The sequence below is a fragment of the Hetaerina americana genome, unplaced genomic scaffold (assembly GCF_022747635.1).
Source record: "Hetaerina americana unplaced genomic scaffold, ioHetAmer1.1.p SCAF_3, whole genome shotgun sequence".
In the NCBI taxonomy this organism is placed as follows: Eukaryota; Metazoa; Arthropoda; class Insecta; order Odonata; family Calopterygidae; genus Hetaerina; species Hetaerina americana.
The window spans coordinates 91,307,876-91,321,633 of NW_027286874.1; the positions used below are offsets into that span (position 1 = coordinate 91,307,876).

Sequence of the window (13,758 nt, forward strand, 5' to 3'; positions counted from 1 at the left end):
CATTTACACCATTTCTCACAGGAAATTGTGTAGTTCGCCTGACGAATTCTCTCTAACTATAACTTGATTGCCACTTCCGGTTAAGTTTGAATACTATAGGAAATATAATATTTTGTAAAAAAATATTACACTTGGGTAGTTCTGCATACATTTAAAAAATTAGAATGAATTAGATTGTTCGAGGTTATACAGTTGTATTATAGCAACAAGAATATAAGATACCCTAATAATTTTAAAATAATATAAACTAGATGCGTGAACAATAAACCAGCAAGAAATCAGATTTTACTAATGTTAACCTTCGTTTGAATTATTTTAACCACCTATAGCATGCTACCTAAAAACCTCATCCATATAAGGTATTCTTTAAAAACCAATGCACACTATGGTTTTTGGAGCATGGCCACGAGACAAGATCTGAACACGTTGAGTATGGTAAAGCAAATTCGCACATTCGTTTACTTTCCGTCTGGTCTGCCGCAAATGAGACGAAAAAAACAGCGCCAGATGGGAAGCTCTCTCAAAGAGTCCTTCTCGGCTTACTCCTATTGTATGTCTTCGTATTATTTTTCCTTTTGGAGGAAGGGGGAACAATCCCGACCGTATTCACGTGCACCCCTTTTCAACCCTTCGTTCTTTTTCCTCCCATAAAGCGAAAAGACAAAAGAACTGACTTCTGACGGGCATTACACAGGCTACGACCACAATGATGCACGATCAAAGGGCCTTAACACCCCTCACAACATCCGATTTCGGCAAAGTATTTTGGGGGAGGGGCGAGAAGAAGCCAACGAAAGCCTACCGTGTGGTACAAAGTCAAAATTACTACCCAACCACTGTCAATTCCATAAATAAAACGATATTTGGGTTCCGAATGGCGGCAGCTCTGAGCTGCCGACCGTCTATAGTTGAAACGCTTGTGGTCATTGTGGCTTCTCGGATGCCGTATTTCAACTTTCCAAAAGTCTACACCCAGAGTATCACCATCGCTAAGATTAAAAAAATTGTAGAAGAAAGCAATGATCAGCCCTTAGCCATAGGAATGCTAACATTCCTGATGGTAGGCAGAGTTTCTTTCCTTGGAGACCATGGCTGGATTTATGGTTCAACGATGCAGGCGTCATAAAGAATTTAAAAGCATCGAAGTGCTGGAAATAGCACTTCTCCAAAATTCCCCGAAAAGCACAGTTAGGGAAAATTGGTGGCGGTGGGAGTGGATGAACCCTTGAACGCCGAGGGGGAAGGCTAATCGCAGGACGCCGCCGCGGGCCGACAAGAATGGGGATGTCTGTGAAACATAGATGCGCTCTCGCCAAGGGTGAAGCTGAGCACACTTGATGCGGAAGGGAAGGTGGTGGGCGAGGGCGTTCCCCTCGGGGGAGGAGGAGGCTAAGGGGTTGGGGTTTTGTGGAATGAGACGGGGGAGGTGACGGGGCGACGGAAGGGGGGAGTAAGGCGGGGGAGGAGCAGCAGATGAGGGAGGAGAGAAGAGTGCCCGCAAGGTAGGCGGTGGCACTGGCAGACAAGCGGGGAGAAGCCAGTGCAGCGACCCAGAAATCCTGCCCGTTCCCGGCTGGTTCGCCTGAATGACGGCGTAGGTAAGTCTAAGGGAGGAGGAGGTGGTGGATTGGAGGGGGCTGGATACAGAGTGGCCGCCACGCCTTGGATACAGCGGTGGGGGCGAGAGGCAGAACAAAGGGAAGAGAGTAAGATAATGACGACTGAGAGAGGCGGAGCGGGCGAGCCCCGTGATCACCGACAACTTATTTTACAACATCTAATTTGAGGATCAGCTCATTCTATTCAGAACAACTATACACGTATTTTTTACACACAAAACGTTGACCCATAACGATAGACGATGATAGACGTTCTGGGAACAAATCAAAACCGGTTCAAAAGGACATTTAACTCGTAGATAAAGATCAGGACTTATAATAAAGCACTGCTGAACAAGATGCGAGTTTACTAGAGGACGCCTAGAACGATGCCTAGCGCTTTCGTAACACTTAATATTTTACCGGGTAACATCCTCCCGTTTAAAGGCCAAACGTGTTGACTGGCAGATGCCTGCTTCCTCCAGGTATTTTAGCCCCATTAATTATAAGGAAATCTAGGTTAAAAGCTCAAATTTTATGAGAATTCCATCCACTCCTCGGGAACTATGACACTGCACAAAAACATGAAAGATGTAACAGCTGCATAAAAATAACAAAATATTTGGAAATTACATCTATTTGCTTTCTAAAATCTCTTTACACGCTAATGTATCATGGGCGTATTTACATAATTGGTCATGTAAAAAAGCTAGGACGTGAGTAAAAGGCATCAGCAAAAGTGGACGTTTTAAAGCCCAAGCCTTTAAATGCGTGCACGGAGGGAACAGGAAATATAGCAGGCAGGAAATGCCGGACGCCGTCTCGAGTTTGATAACAATGGGTAAGAAGAAACGATATGCCTTCCTTCGGAACTTTAAAAAACAATACTGCAGCTGTGACATGAAAACGGTTCGAGGGACGGTAACGGCCTGGAAGAAAGTAACTGCATTACAGCTTCCGGTTATTTGCTCTTTCTTGCATGTGCATCATAAGCTATCGCTTAAGCTATAGCAATAAGGAATTAAAGTCTATCCGTCCATTCAACGTCAATCGAGCAATATTTGCAAAAAAATTTCTCTCAAGATAGGCCACCTAATGTTCTAGATTTACAGGATTCCAAATTTGATTAATTGCCCATCCTACAGAACCTATTATTATAAAAAAATGACGCATATAAGGATATAAAGTACTCTAATGTTCTACACCGTGATACAAACGTAAATGATGTAAATCAGCGATAAGAGGAAAACATTAAGGATTCGAACTCAACTTGAGCATAGAAATATGCAAATCGCTGTGATTCCCATTCGACCACCAAAATAAGTTTTTTAACATAAAAAATAAAATAATAAAAAATAGAGAATAAACATAGCCTCAAAACAAAACAGTAGTTCGCCGAGTGACTATCAGAACATATTCTAATAATTTAAGCATAACATATTCTAAATTATTCGAAATAAACAAAAATAAGATGAGCAGGATGCTTAAAATTTTAACTTATCGAACTGAAATAAAATATGCCAAAATTGTAGTAAATAAAATACACACAGAAAAATAGACATTAAAAAGTCGCCAAATGCAAGGGTATGATAATTAGAGTTACTTTGACGGCACCTAGAATTTAACCATAATTAAAAGGAAAATATTTGAAGACATTTCATTGAAAAACAATTCATATAGTCCCTAGAGTCATACGAACCCAACAAAAACCTTCAAATTTTTCCATTGGCGATCGTCCACCAAAATTTAAGACTTTAGCTAACTGCAAAAGAATGATTAAATTATTTGCCACCACCCAAGTCACTGCAACGCCTTAGGGAAGAGGTCTCACTGAAATAGGAATTCCGCGTGAAAGGACGTAGTGGGATTCATCAATACTGCTATTCGATTTTCAAGTTCAAACTGGAATTTATGAAGCCTTGTTATAAGAACTTCGTATTGTGATTTCGCCTTCCAAACAACGCACCGAATTAAATAATGCAAAGCACTAAAATGCTTCTTTAAAAAATTGAGCACTTCACCATTTGTTATTTATTGGCCTCGAAAAAATAATGGTCACTTAAAAGAATATGCCGAATTACCTCTTCTTTCCGTAGCCGATGTTGTCCAGCTCAACGTGCCTGAATGCAGCGTAGAACGTCGAAGACATTGTGAGGATGTATGTGAGCTTGCAAAAAAATTAGGTGTTCCCAGGGATCGCCGTTATTGGACCACCTCCCAAGAGCTATAGTAATGGATGTGAGGAATCGACAGGGTATTTCGGCGACTGGTGCAGGAGACCGGCGACGGAGAATTTTGTAATTTCAATAGCAGCACCTCTCTTCCTCAAGTTCACTTCTCAAACCTCACACGAAACCGACACTAATGGATCCGCAGAGGACTATAAGAGACGCACACGTTTCTACCGCGTAAACGAACAGAAGTTGGGATGATATATATATATGTCACTGAGTGCAGTATCGACGACTTTAGGGGGGCGCGACAGCCTCGTCGGCGCAGAGCAGCCGCGTGTATACTGACGTTCTTTATATAGGCTTCTCATGGGAAAAGGGGAAAGACTTGGGCGGGGAAGGGAGGGGGGCGGCCCGTGACCCTCTCGCCCCTCTCTCCGCCGGGCCCTCCCCGCCGCGGGCACCTCCCAGCGCCACCACTTCCTTCCCCATCTCCCCCCATTCCCATCGCTCCCTTCCATCAACTTTTCCTTCAGAAGAACCGTGGCACCGCGCATGCTCGCTGCCAGTCCACAATTCGATTCCCAGAACGTGTACGGAGACTTTCCGCGGGAGACACTGACACTACCGCTACTAAACGTAACGCTATTTAAAAAAATACCCAACATGCTCCTTAAGCCATTAGGCGATGGAAAACTGTTCGGCAATGCTTCACTACGTATAAAAGCTTTCGAAATACATACGAGAGTCAAACCATCGGCTGATATCACAGAAGCTATTTCACATATTTTACTATTTATTTCTTAAGTCTACACAACGCCAATTCTACACCACTAGTTAACTACAATGTATGATCGCTGAGGAAAACGACCGTTTAATTGATAAGTTCGCGGTATAAAAGTTGAAACATTATTTTGAACGAATCGTTCATAGATTAGGCAAGAAATAAGAAAGCAGTTAACACGGTAATTAAACATGTTAAAATTGGAATATTGAAACTTTTTAGACAATCCAATATGGAACATTTAAGAATTAGATTGAAATAATTTCCAGTCGCATTAGCAAGTAAAATTTATTAATCATGGGTACACATGCAATCGGACGGTCCCAAGAAGAATTACTCCCTACAGCCTTGTTTTTATGGCATATACAGAAGAGACTAAATACGCTGATGATGATCTGTATATTCCCACTAAGACCTTGAGATGCTGAAAAACAAGGGTAAACATTTTTCATTGCTACCGACATTCCAAGGGAAGGAAGTCCGAGTTTGCCTGGAGTTACATCGCTTTGTTGACAGGAAAAATGATAAACCGTAGGCATTGCGGTCTTTAAACAATAAGTACTTTATCGCACTCGCATAAAGGAAGTGTGATTACAACACTCATTTTCCGCGGGGAAATTTTAAGGGCACAACAATGTTTCTCTCAGGCTACAATTATCTCGGAATATTCATAGGTGCATGCATGCATCTAAGAATTAAAAGAATCTTCAAATAAAACTAATATCACGTCGTGATATCCCTTTTAAAAGAAATTTTGGGAATGTATACATAGTACACCTCTTCACTTTACTATAAGAATTAAGGCTGGTTATATAGTTACGTGATTTGAAAGATAACGGGAAAGGGAAACGACATTCCTGTTGATTAAAGGAAACTAACGTAATTTCTAACTGGGAGCAGAGAATCGAGCGACTCATTTCACAGATAGCCAGAAGACGACTGATTTTTTTAAAGACGCATGGAGGGGCATCTAGTCTTAGTTTCAATTCTGTTACTAATCAATTACTTTACATTTTCAAGGTGATATACCATTTATCGAAATTACAAAAATAAGATTCACGTTTATGGCTGAAGTAAAAAAGACAAGAGAAAAAAATTGTTAGAAATCGTCTTCGAACGTATTTTGAGCATTTTTACAATTTTCGAAGACTACAATTAAATCTCAAAATGACATAGCGCTCAAATCGAAAATGCTGCAACACTCCAAATCGAATCACCAGTGGCTTAAATTGCGGTACAACAGCTCAGAAAATGATAGCTGATAAAAATGAGCGAGGTAAACCAAAGAAAGGTCAAAGTGAAAAGGCCAAAGAACGGATAAAACTCAATGGAGGCATAAAAAAACAATTAACTTTCATGAACAGTATAACTCCAAAAGACCCGCACAATTTCTGACGTGGCAATTACTAAACAACGGTAATGCTAACCTGGGGCTCCACTCACTCGCTCATCTATTTGACAACATACTCTCGTTCCGACATTAGTAGTCTATTCAACGTCTGAAGAGCATCGTGCTTCTTTGAAACGCTCGAGTGCATTGGCATTCACAGCCATGAATTGTCGCCTTTGATGGCTGCGGCCCGTTAGTCGCTAACCTGTACCAGTAAGTGGAATATAAAAAGGGGCGACATGGAGTGAAGTTAATCGAAGAGGTGGGGGGTGAAAGTGAGCAACATACGGATGACACTAACCATCAGTTCTATATTTGAATTCAAAAAATAAATTACCGCATATGACGATCTCATTTTCATAAATATTTTATCTTCAATTCAAAATGATATTGAATTTACACTTCAAAACGATTCTGTCTAAATTGAACCGAAGAACATTATTTCTTGCGTAGAACTGCAATTAGATATATGCTAAGAATGAAGGAACAGATTTGGAAAAATCAGCTCAGTTAATAATGGTGACCGGCTAGTTTCGTAGACAAGATAATTAGTAGGAGTCTCACACTAATAACTAAGCAGGAGTTTTCGAGAGAATAAATATTTGGTACATTAACATGACGAAAATTTTAAGAATTATTCAAGGGCAGAAAACGAGACAAAATATTTTAGAAATGGTCAGGGTAGGACTCCGGTCTTCAGTGATCGATTCGTTTTTACTAACAAAAATAATAACTTACAAAATTTGTATGTTGAGCATTGCATCCTTTATGACGCATAGCCCCTTGTTCCATTTAGAAACATCGCATGACACATTCACAAGTATCTTCATTTGTACGCAAGTAAATTTGCATTCTTACAGATTGCATTAGTAACGATCGCAAAAGTACATAATTACGTGACGGCTTGCAGAAATCGATTCAGGTAAATACTGAAATAGATCTGGTTTAGTAAAAAAGCATAAAACCCAAACCACACCAAACAAGAATTTATTTCGGGTAATCGACGATGCTAGTAACGAGAGAGGACAATTATTCCAGAACACTAACACCATGATCCTAGATAGCTACAGTCTATGATGAATATGTATGAAGTTTTGTTTCTGGGGTAATCAAAACCTAAAAAAAAATCGCGGCACATCATCTGAAACTTTTGAATTATCGAGTTCATACATTTATAATGCGGTAATTCTATAGGTAATCGCAAGAGAAATCTGGATTCACATTTGATTCAATTCAATGTTTCCCCATGATGCATTATCTGAAAAAAGGAAGAAAACCATTCAAAAAACAATAGAGGTAAATTTTCATCAAGTGACGGCCCAGTCTGTTAACCTTATTCAAGACCAGTTAAAGAAAACCAACCTCAATAGGAAGGAAAGGAAAATAGCAGAAAGAAGAAACAGCCCCACGCCTGAATGTATTGATGCGACAGTAAAGACTCATTTCATCAAGATATACGAGTAAAATTGAAATTTACGGAAATAAAGAAGCATTTTATAGGAAATAACTAGCATACACGTACACTGAAATACTTTATCGTAAAAAAGACTTTTCCTTACCTGAACCATTGTCCTATATCCTACCCGACAAATAAACACTTCATGCGCGACAGCAATTTTAACTCTCGACTAAGGTCAACGTACACTGAACACCAAAATAAAAGTTCTTTAAAACAAGATACGTAGGAAACGTTGGAAAACTTCGCTTTCGAATAAAAATAGAAGCGAACTTCTTGAGGAAGAAGGTCATTACCAGCAATGAACAAGAGAAAGTATCTTGAACATTTGTCGTTTCAAGGAAGAACGACAACAGGCGAGATGAATAGAATCGCATTGATGAAAACAATTTCTAATTTTGGAATGCGACATCTGTAAGCTACGGGAATCATCCATGTTAGCTGTTGTTAGATGAACGACAGATACAATGCTTCACATGGGGAGCAATCTTTATCAAACACAAATACGAGCTAAAATTTACTGCAAAAATAAAAAAATCTGAGTTCTCTATCCAATGCAGAATCCAAAATGAAATCGCGTCTTATATACAATGAAGTCACAAAATAGTATTGCTTTAATACTAACACGTTCTGGGATTATGGATAAATTAAGTTTTACATCACTGAAGATATCAATGATTAAATACTAACCTTTGACGCATGCGATTTGAACGAGAAATGCATGACGTAAAGGGGTAATTTGAATGATGCATATATTTGTTCGTTTTTGTAAAGACAATGTAATATTATGAATTCGATGGCATCCATCCGGATTACGGATCTTGAACAATTTTGACTGCTTAAATTACGTCTCTAATATGTTAGCTTGAAATGAAGGCATCGTCCTATATTAAAATTTCAAATAATAACAAAATGCAGAATCTAATAAATTTACAATAGGTGCTTCAACTTATGCTGCGATTAAGTTTTTTGCCGTAATATTTATGTAACATTCTCGTAATACTGCGATTTAAGGCAGTCCCCTAAACGTCGCACGGTCACTAGGATAAAAGGCGACATAGAACTTGAAGTAGAGCCACAATTATAATTTGCGTTTAAATCTAACAAATGAGTTCGCACACCATGGGATTTATTTTAAGAATCAGAAGGCAAGAAAATCACAATTGCTAAATTTTACTTCAGCAAATTTTAGTGTCGAGAATTTCAGTGCAAATAATACTTGGTGACAGTAGGAATGACCAATGACCTCGCTACGAATTCCAACCTCGTATGGATTCATCTACTACCGTATATAACGCGATTTTGAGGGTTCACGTAATCTCTCCCCGTCGAAGTTCTGCGAACCAGATGGAAGAATACAGCAAGCAACTCCCCAATATTCGCACGAGGTGGATAACAGTCATACCAAAAGAACTTCAATGGTTTCTGGAAAATGAAATACAGCCAAAATACTCGTAATTCCAACATCTAAGAAGGTAATCCAGAGAACATATTTAGTTACTTTGGGTTGTGAGTGATTTTTTCTCTTGAAAGAGACACTTTCGATAATCAAATAATTAAAAACATGGAAATCTGATTCCATAATGCGGCCACTGAAAATGAAACGGATGTACCCAAGGTCACAAAAGAGAGGAAAATGTATTTTGAAGACGCAGCCACTTCGAAAACGTAAGAGAAGAGACTGCCTCTGACAGCACAAACAACGCATTTCGTCGAGCGGAAGAGAAACAACCTCGGATATACTAGAGATGAGAAAACGAAGCGTCGAGACACAAGGAATGAGTAGGTAGGTTCTACCGTGAGGGTCTAAGGAGTACTTAGCTCGAGTGCTCCGTCCCTACCGTAGATCAATGTAGCGCACTTTCTCTTCATAATATTCGAGGCTTTAACAATTTCCTCATAAAAAAACTACACCTTCCGGAGGGTGAAGACTGGATGTCTAAAAACGTGACCGTTACTTCAACCGCTCTTTCACTTCATAAGCATTTGTAGAAAATGACTGTAACGGAGGAAAGACGGAACTGAAATTTTTCATGCCAGAAGAGTTAACTTCACCAATGAAATTAGTATTCGGTAAATGTTCCGCTCACGCTATTTAAAATTATGCCCAAATGACAACTAAAGGAAACATACTCGTATGATTCACACTTTCAAAGGTAAAGGAAATCATTTCAATTTCTTTCCATGTAACTTCAATTGCCTCTTTTTAATCGAATACGACAAACAAAATGAAAAAGAAAAATAGAAGGGGTAACAAGCCATCCATAACAAGATAATGAGAGCACTTGTGAACGCTAAAATTTGGTTCACAGATAGAGTGCTGGTGTGTTTACAAGCACTTTATATTCTGTCAAATTTTACAGATTTAATGCAGTAGTAATAGAGTCTGAAATTACCCTTCTAGAATCTGTTTCCTCGATATGTGCGCCACTGTGAATTTTTAATGGTAAGTAGGAAATTAATGATATAAAGGAATTAGGGAGAGGAAAAAGAAAGAAGAGAACTCCGACGATGAGATTTTAATATATTCCCCCAAAAGCTCCATGGAGTTTACATCTAACGTCCCATCCGACGGAGTATCTCCTACCGTTGAAGAGCTTTATGCACGACACAAAATCAATAGCAGATACTTCCGAAAAACCCTGCCACTCCCAGGATAAGAACGAGGGACTGCTGTGTACAAAGCCTGTACACTAGCCACAACACATTGACCTCCATCAGCAACCGCACACCACACTCGCACCACACTCGATCTATTTAATTATTTTATACCTAATGAGTAGCCGCATGGCGTCTTTGAGACAAAGAACGCTGACATTATACTGTCCCGCTTTAACTGTTTTCCACAATGCCTTTCACATGAAATTTGAAGACTGACCGCTCATATAAAAACAGTATACAAGTAAGAGGCTGATAGGAATTCATGAATATCATAGCATGATAGTCAATGGCCGTTCTCACGGGGTTTCAGTTTCTAACGGAAGGAGGCCAAAAGCACCTCTTTTTTGGTTCATGATTTGCTTCATCTACCCCCATGCCTCTGTGCCCATTCCTCACGTTTTTCACCTCCTCCTCCATCAAGAGCAACAAAAATAGCTCTCGAAGCAGTCTTCCTGTACTCACGACTGGCAATTAGATCGTCAGGGACCAATCACTGCGCAGCGCATTAAACGTAGAGAGGAGTGTTTCCGGTGAGGTGTGCACCAGCGCACGGTCCAGCGATCACCTGGTCTTCCTTCGGCGAAGAATGAAGTCAAAAGGTAAGAGGCGTCGGCGGATCTTCCTCCGCTGCTTTCACGGATGGTGGAGGCTCGCGCGGGTGATTTCCTTCGAGGGAATGACCGTAAAGGCAGGTGGCGCGACTCGGAATACACCACCCAAATCAGAGGACCCGTCCGCTTCAATTAACTGCTCTATTACCTCACTACGGCCGCTTCTCGCATTTATGACGCTGTGCTGAGCAGCTACGGTCTGTGCACACGTGCTGCGGCGGATCGTGATTAAGGATTAATTTTTTTAAATAGGTCGCCGACCCCTTGATCCCGACTAACTGCTCTATTCGATTAATTGTTAACCATAACATGACCGAACCGGTGCGTTCTGAGGATAGCAACGCGGAGGGCCTCAATACAGTAAGGGAAATAATGGTCGGTACATGCTCGTGAGGTTAAAAACCAAACGAAAACCCTCTCGCTGAGAATGAATAAGCACACGAGTTACAAAAAAACACTACGGACACGTATCGGAAATCCCGAGTTCAAATTACAAATTATAATCCAGATGACTAAAAACTCGATAAAATGTGTGTACTTCATAAAATATTAATAGAAATGAACATTAGCTATAAAGAATAATTATTGGGAATACAAATAAATAAGTTGCCTTGCGCCCAATTTCCCAAATACATTGATCAATGTTTCAATTAAACGGACGAATAATACATTACAAAAAGAAAATTAATCAAGTGACAAGAGGTGAGTTTGCATTTAATAGGTACATCAGATGACATTCAAGTTCCTCACTTTGGAAAGACACGAGTCATACTAGCTATAATTGTAAACATAAATAACTTTTGAGGGAGTCAAAAAATGTAATCATGCATATTTTACTGACAGGAATATATAAGGAAATGCGCCAAAAAATGGAGAAAAATCTGAATACTGTGCACAAGGCTCCATGATGAGAGGCAATTGGACTTAATACTATAGTAAAGTGAACCTTGAGATCTTACGGATAGGATAGAGGCAAATAAGCGCAGCTTCCCCGAGGAAGGGCACTGAACAGAAAACAATTATTGACAATTGAACTGATAAAGCATGCACAGAAATCAACGACGTCAAAAACATTAGCTACAATAGATAATGAGGAAGCGGGACGCTACAAAAGGGCATGCTGGAAGAGTCGAGGGGTGAGTGAACGGGCGTGCTGCATGAGGAGCTGGTTCAATAAACGCGTGTTAACCGTGACGAAGGAGGAATCTTTTTGGGTTACTTTTGTCGCATTACCTCAAACGACTGGCCTCAAAATCCGCTTCCCTATGTTAAGTGCTCATCAAAAACTCTGAGAGAAAAACTAGAGGAAAACTAGGAACCCTAATCAACGCGTGAGTGACAAAGGTCGTGAAAAATGCGTAGGATCCGGGAAGAAATTGATTATTACCTTCTAACGGGGGCGCTACTCGGGCTCTGGAGGTCCCACACGAAATGAGGGGAGGTCACGGTAAGACGATAGTCAGGAGAGGAAAAGTCATCATAGTAGGTGGTGGGCGTCGCGTGGAAACGAGCTAGCACGCGCGTGTTGGGAGGGGCCCCACGGGCGGGGAAGACTACTGGGCGGATGTGGACGGGAAAACCCTCACATACGGCTTCCAATTGCTTCCGCTGATGGGAGAGGGCGCCGAAAAAAAGAGGTGGATCATTACTCATGGTTCGTCTCAGGTCCCGCGCTCAACCACATGTACTTGTAAGGGGACGGCAGTCGAAAGGGGAATGATTAAAATGCCTAACGCGAACGGGCTAGCGGGGAGGTAGACACTGCAATTTGCGAAAGCCTCGCTATAAGATAAGGTTAAGCGGTTTCTTCCTCATGAGCAAATTGCCTCTAAGACCTCCAAAAACTCGCATTCCTTTATACATACTGCGTTATTTTCCATTAATTTTTCAAATAGTGAAAGTTAAGTTACAAGTACAAAAATATCCATAAGTCAGAGAATGATGGAATTACAGTATTAAATATGATTTAATTTCATTTTACCTAGCATAAGAAATAAAAAACTTGAGCTATTCTTATTTCACGTTCGGCTACTGCTGCCCCTAAAAACCATACGAAACTCGCAATCAAGATTGTAGATAAAGATATAACGGATTCCAAGGTATCAGATCGCTCCGAATGACGAACATATGAAAATAAGGAAGTAGATCCAGTCGGTGAGCACAGGGTTACGAAGGGTGAACTTCAGGAGGCATCAATCAGAGGTCGGTAACCAGGGAGCCGGGATGAATCTTTTCGCCAGCTTGGAAAGAAGACGAAATAGTGAAATAGGCATGTGACGAGCACCAAAACTGGACTATTGTCATCTTCACGAGGTGGGCGGTGTACAACAGGGCATGTTCAATTTTATTTGATCATCTGGATCATATTGTAGGCAGCAAATTAACAAATGCAAAGGTTCGTGTAAATTTTTAAAATTTGCTTTGTTATTACGCACGACTTTGTCACGCGCGAGCGATTTATACAGAAAGTTCACATGCTCCAGGGCCCATTTATTATGATAACAGATAAAAGCGTTAAATAAATATCTCTGGTAAACAAATATATGAATGTCTGAACACACTTCCATTAAAGGCACGCCACTTCACCTCTTCCCTCAGAGTTCTCAATTGCCATCAACTTCTACACCCCTAATCACATTTTATTCTCAAAGTTTTTCTTTTGACTTATGATTAATGAAATTTTCTGTCATCAAGTTTTTTACTTTGTTTACATTTTATCACAGTTTACAAGAAGTTGTTGAGAGTTAAATACGATGAGCATCACTTCATGTTTAGAGTTTCCGCTTGTTTCTCCATTTCTTTTTGGCTTAACTCCCATCATTCAACAATTACATTAATATGACAACCACTAATCAATGTCGTCATATCACATATACGGGATTACTGATTCACCTTTTTCACACTCTTCAAACTCATATACGGTAACTACAATGCATATTGCACTACTCTCAGAGCTTTATTTCTGCAGAGTAATAACTTCGCAAATAGAGACCAATGTTTTACGAATTGAACGATTAGCACCATTCTCTGTAAGTGATGTTTCTTCAGGGAGACACCTATTTTTGCATGTGTAATATTGGTGTGCAA

The 13,758-nt window shown here is 40.1% G+C and overlaps 1 protein-coding gene across 5 annotated transcripts in view; it reads right to left on the reverse strand.

The window, feature by feature from the left end:
• Positions 1–13,758, reverse strand: part of Jupiter (microtubule-associated protein Jupiter) — a 52,430-nt gene that overhangs the window by 17,078 nt on the left and 21,594 nt on the right. The window contains exon 1 of one of the 5 annotated variants that reach the window (XM_071587765.1): positions 3,680–4,099. The exons of the other annotated variants lie outside the window; for them this stretch is intronic. Coding sequence (XP_071443866.1) covers positions 3,680–3,747 — 68 coding nt within the window. The 5' untranslated portion in view covers positions 3,748–4,099. Of the gene's footprint in view, positions 1–3,679; positions 4,100–13,758 lie in introns of those variants that run through there. 5 annotated transcript variants of the gene reach the window in all.